The sequence below is a fragment of the Mesitornis unicolor genome, unplaced genomic scaffold, assembly GCF_000695765.1.
Source record: "Mesitornis unicolor isolate BGI_N332 unplaced genomic scaffold, ASM69576v1 scaffold42996, whole genome shotgun sequence".
In the NCBI taxonomy this organism is placed as follows: Eukaryota; Metazoa; Chordata; class Aves; order Mesitornithiformes; family Mesitornithidae; genus Mesitornis; species Mesitornis unicolor.
Genome location: NW_010191083.1, coordinates 2,288 through 7,958, shown reverse-complemented (window position 1 = coordinate 7,958; position 5,671 = coordinate 2,288). Strand labels below are relative to the sequence as shown.

Here is a 5,671-nt window from a genome sequence, read left to right as displayed (position 1 = left end):
TCTGCCAGCCTATCTCAACATACAACCCCACCATGGGGATGGTGTTTAGAACGTGTTTGCCGTGTATTTGTACATATCTCTTGTAGTTCCCAGTGGGTGTTCATTACTGCAGGTTAAATTTTGCTGGTATCTCGGTCTGCCAGGCATTGTGTGAGGAAAACCATGCTCTGCCCTTTATTCCTGGTGAGAAGGCGACTGCTCCATGCACAAAGTGTGTAGTGTATAGTGACTAAAACAAACTGAAGTGTTAAATTCTCATTGGGTTAAAAGCTGGGAAATGAAACAACTGCAGGTAAAGTAGAGGCTCACTTAAGGCATCTTCTTAGAGCAGACAGGACCACCATCCTCTCTGAAAATACTCAATGTAAAATATTTTGCATTTTCAAGGTAGCCTGCAACGAGCACTCATGCCAGGCTGGGGACACCTACAGTAAATATTAAGCTTGCCTGAAAGCTAAGAAAACAAAAGCATAGAGTGCTTTTGGACAGGGCTGGGTTCTGTCCTGAGCTCCTCAGTGCTGCAATAATTCACATGAGCACATGAGTCAGCCTAGCATTGTGGGCAGGGGTGCCAGCCTGTCCCCAGGCAGACATGCCCAAGTTGCCATCCCTGGCTGTATTTAAAAGACTGGTAGATGAGATGCCTAGAGACATGGTTTAGTGGTGGACAGGTCATGGCTGGACTTGATAATCTGAAAGGTCTTTTCCAACCAAATGATTATACAATTCGATGCCACCCTGGCACCCCTCAGCCTGGCGTGGACACAGGAGCTGCTGAAGGCACATCCACACCCCTTGCAAAATAAATCCTCTGGCCCTCGCACCCCTTCTCCTAAGTCCCATCCCAATGAAGTTGGCCAAGAACAGGACATAAAACCAGACAAAGGTTATGGGCAGGTTGTAAAAGGTGTAGAAGACTGAAGGAAAGAGGAAGGTTAAATCCAGGATGCAAGGCAGTGAGATGTTCAGACCTCATCCCCCTCCCATATGCCACTTCTGGTATCTGCCAGCCTATCTCAACATACAACCCCACGATGGGGATGGTGTTTAGAACGCACCCCTTCATCTTTCAGTGCATGGACAATGCTTATATGGTCCTTCTCACACTAAGTTCTTCAGACTGAGGCGTCTCTTTCGGCTTTCCAGGCCAGAAGCGTTGTGTCTTTTGCCTTGATCACAATTCTGAAGTCCAAAGGCGTGAAAACATCTCATTTCCTCTGCAAAAAACCCATACTGGTATTCCCAACTAAAGGAAATCCCTAGTTGGTTCAGCGAGTGGTCGCTGTCTGCTGGGCTGATGCTGCCATCTCCTGACCACTTCGTGCTTTGCTACCAAAAACTTCCCCAGCCCTTGGCTCAGGGACCTGCCCATCTGCAAGCGAAAGGAGATGAGAAAAATGTAGGAATGCAAGAATTTAGGAAGGGCCTCATAGTCCCTCACTGGTCACTGTGGGTGAAGATCCAGGCGGGTTGTCCTCTTCAAAGCTTTGCATCGTGGTTGTGGATGCGAGCGAGAGGTGCTGTGCTCTGCCGGGTGGAGGAGAAGGCGTAGGCTGTGTGAAGAATCACATTAAGAGGATGAAGGGGGCAACTATGTGCTGTTAATGCAATTGATAAGTGGATTGTTATTAGACACAGCTTGAGCTGTTCATGGTTATTCCTCGAAATGCAGGAAAATCAAATGCTTAATTCAGAGGGAACAGCAGGGCTGCACAATTTCTCTCCTGACACCCATCCAATAAGGGTTTTTTGGCAGGGATACAGAGTAGTCAGCGTGACTGGCACTAAAGCTATGGCGGCAGAGTGGGTTGTTGATCAGAAGGATACAGAACATTTGTTTTCCAAACCTGCAAAAGGCTTTTCTCTTTATTCAGGGCTTTAGTTCTGCCAGAGCTGCTGCCTCACAACCCTTTGATTACTTTTTTCCCTTCCCCTGGCACCTCTGGCAGAGTGAGATGCTTGGGGAAAGTTTCTCCCAAACAGCAGGCTGTTAAAAGATGTAAAAACTGTTAAAACAAACCTTTTCACCTACCAGTCCCCTGCGATGCCTCGCCATGGTTTCAGTCTGGCAGAGCTTCTGACCCATCTCTCTTTGGGGTTGTGTGGCAGGTCTTTGTACACAGATGCTGTGGGAGATCCCTGAAGGTGTCATATGAGGACACGGTGGCATTACCGACCACCTACAGCACAACCTTGCTGGGTCTTGACCACGGGGCATGGCTTCAGCCAGGGTAAGTGGTGGCTGCAGCAGCAGCTCAGAGAGCAACACATGAAGCATAACTCCAAACCTGAGCATTCCAGCTGCCAGAAGTGTTGTGGCACCTTGTGTCTTCTGCACACATCTGTATAAGCTGGAGGAGACCATCTTAGGTTTGCACCTTGATTTTGCCTCCCTCTAAGAGTGGTGGAAATCTGCAGATCTCATGTAAGTGAGGATTGCAGAGCATCCAGGAGGGATGCAGCCAGCGAGAGATGTGGTCAGCAGCCCCAAGCTGTTGAATTTTGACAGTATTGAATTCCCAGGGCCTGCAGGAAAGGCAGCTCTTCTAGACTAAACCCACAAATACTGTGCAAGCTTTAAAACTGTTCCATGTGAAATTTCTACAAAGAATGTGATGTTCATGGTGAACCAGTTCAGCACTGGGAGGCTCTATAAACCACAGGCCATGTGCAGCGGTGAATTAATTCCCCATTCCTCTCACTGGGAAGTGTCCCCAGCAAGCAACATTGCATTGCTGCCTCACTGAAGATGAGCTTGATGTCCATGTGCATCTCTCCTGTTGGGGCTCTGGGGCAGCAGTTCTGGTTTGGAGGAGTAGGGTTGCTCTGCTTTGACTGGGGAGCTGGACTGGGGGATGTCTGTAACTCTGCCTTGGGTTCGGCTGAGCCTCAGAAGCAGACAGACTTCCTTCCCAGAGAGGTGCCCCTCAAATGGCTGTGGTACCAGCACATTGCTGATGGCAGGGGAAAATCTTGCTGCCTTGAAATGTATTGTTCCCCGAAGAAATCAATTACATGTTTCTGCTGTGCCATACACATATACATATTTTAAATATATATAGATTTGGGTCTCTGGCTCCAATTTCCTGTTTGCTATAAATAAAATAAGAAACATACCTCCAGCCTGAGATGCTCTGTGCTTCTGAGCAGAGCAGCTTTTGCACTGGGTGGTGGGTTTTCCTGTGGTCTCGGGTGATAGCAGCAGCTGGAATTGACTCCAAACGTGAGCTGGCTCTGAAGAGCAGCATGAGCCACAGCATGAACTACAGCCGGAGCAGGTAGAGTGGAAGTGAAGATGCTCAAAAGCAGCAGAGCAGTCAACGTGAGCATCAGTGGGGACATCTTCAAGGCAGCGCTGCGAAGTGGCACTGAAATAAAAGCCCTGCCTTGCTCTGCCTCACGACAAATGCATGCGAGCACAGGCGATGCTGCTGACCCGTTTAAAGGTTCCTCTGCCCTTTGGACAAAGGTCAGGTAAATGTGCTGGGCTCTGTTTGCAGAGATGCAGCCAAAGGAAGGCTACTTTAGAGTCCAGATACAGCTGACCACCTCCCAGGGACAATGTGCTTAAGCTCCCATGCATGCAGAGGGGATGTGGGTGGGACAGGGCTTTGGCTTCTTGCGTTTTGCTTATTTTTCCAAGGGTTTTAAGTATGTGCTCTGAAAACCAACACTGAAGTACTGCAGCTCAAACCAGAGCTTTTTATACGTGAAAGTTCAGCATCTGCAGCTCTTCAGACCTTCTCAGCATGCAAGTACTGCCTTGAGATGAGGTGCAAGACCTCTACCAGATTCGTCTTCTGTCCTCCCCGCCCCTTGCAGGCTGACATGGGAGGGCAGGGTTGTGGGCATGGGTTTTGCTGGAGGAAAATATCTTCATTCCCAGCAACCTGCTCCTTCTGCAGAACATGTTAAGGTTGCACATTAAGGTTGGAAAAAACCTTTAAGATTATCAAGTCCAACTGTCAACCCACCACCACCATGCCCACTAAACCATGTCCTGTGCCTGCCACAGGAGTGTATTGAGTTGGTACAGCGAGGAAGATCATTTCCCCAATATTTTTCTCTCTACTATCTCCTCCATTCCCCAGTATTGCCATGAGGGAAATATCCATCCACATCTTGGAACAATCTTCAAACTGAAAGAGCTAAGCACAGAACAGATTCCTCAGGATTATTTTAGCAAAGCTCTTTTTTGTAGATAGAAACAGTTTTTTTGTGTGCAGTTAGGCCCCTGGCACAGAAGCCTCCAGAGTCCTGCTTCTCTAAGAAACAAAAATATTAAATCAAGAAATCCCATTTTCCCGTCACCCTTTTTAATCTTCTTTCATTGGGTTTGAGCCAGGGAGTCATTAACTCCTGGTTTGGTACTGCAAGGCCAGAATCGTGATGTGCTCAATAGCAAAATTCCTGTAAAAAACCCCTCACTACCACACCAAAGAGCCCGTGGTCCTAAAGAAGAAGAAGATGCTGGAATAACATTTTAGAAGTGGATTAATGGATCCTGATGCACTTTCATTTGCATTCCCCCCCCGAACACCTCTGAAGGTGTTCAAAACACTTTTTTCTTCATTTAATAGTATTTTAATCCTTAAATAATGGCTCAGCTCCCTAGAAATATTTATGGAGCCACCATCTAGCACACTCAGGGAATGTAAGACAGAGGAATACCCAGGATCTGGTCTGATCCTGAGTTATTTCCATCCCAGGGATGGAAAGCCCAGACTCAGATGCAGACTTCTCCCATGCATCCTTGTTCTGCCCCTTCCTTCCCTGCAAAGCCCTGCCCTGATGGCCATCACTGTAGATACCTGGGGCTTTGTGTTTGCAGGTAAACAAAGCCTTCAGCCATGTCCTCCAACACAAGTCCCAGGAAAGGTCATCATCATCTCCATAAAGTAAATGAGCTGTTTCTGCAGGACTCTGCTCGAGGAGAAGACTCTCCAAGCTCCCACCCCAATGAGGGACAAGCCAAATCAGCCAGGCACACAACTGGCTATGGTGGCTTAAGAAGTTGCTGTGTGTCAGCTGTTGATGACTGCATGCTTGTAGCCGGTTTCCTTCCTTGGCTTAACCACCAGCTGGAAAGGCTCCTGCCCAGGCTCAGAGCTCTGCAGCCCAAGTCAGAGGAGGAGCCTTTGCAGCCACTGCTCAGTTGTCTGGCTGATGCTTTGCTTCACGTAGTCCAGGGGACCCTTAAGTACTGTCAGGGATGTGTTGCATGACCATACTTGTGTGTCTTGTGTGATAAGACAGAGGATCCCTCAGCATCAAGCTTACCTTGTGAGTGCCCTGTGTCGCCAGCACTGCAGAAGCAGTAGTTTTGACCAGGTTCCCTGGCCTCCCAAAACCTTGAATAAATTTACACAGCACAGAAGATCTGACTCAACAACATTTCTCAGTTGCAGAGAGTCACATATATAGTCCAGGTGTAAGCTGACTTCTTCCACACCTTGTCCAGCTGCATCAGTAAGCTATGTACCACTTTTCCCTCATTGACAACAACCTAATACCACGTGTTGGCAGTGGTTATCCATCATGGGAGGAGGAAGGTAGCTGACCTCTGGCATCACTTTACTACTTGAACTGCACAAAAAGCAACTGAGGCCAACCAGGGTGCCACTGATCCCCACCTGGGAGCCACTGCTGTAGGACAATGGCTCCACCAGGC

At 48.2% G+C, this 5,671-nt stretch overlaps 1 protein-coding gene across 1 annotated transcript; it reads left to right on the top strand.

Moving 5' to 3' along the window:
• Positions 1-1,756: 1,756 nt before the first annotated feature.
• Positions 1,757-4,902, top strand: LOC104542352 (quinone oxidoreductase-like protein 2; the record flags this gene model as incomplete). The annotated part of the gene is given in 8 exon segments (XM_010186625.1): positions 1,757-1,849; positions 3,151-3,278; positions 3,310-3,364; positions 3,824-3,873; positions 3,875-3,910; positions 4,016-4,146; positions 4,830-4,868; positions 4,871-4,902. Coding segments are annotated over 8 exon segments (564 nt in total), but the record flags the coding sequence as incomplete, so codon positions are not given.
• Positions 4,903-5,671: the final 769 nt, after the last annotated feature.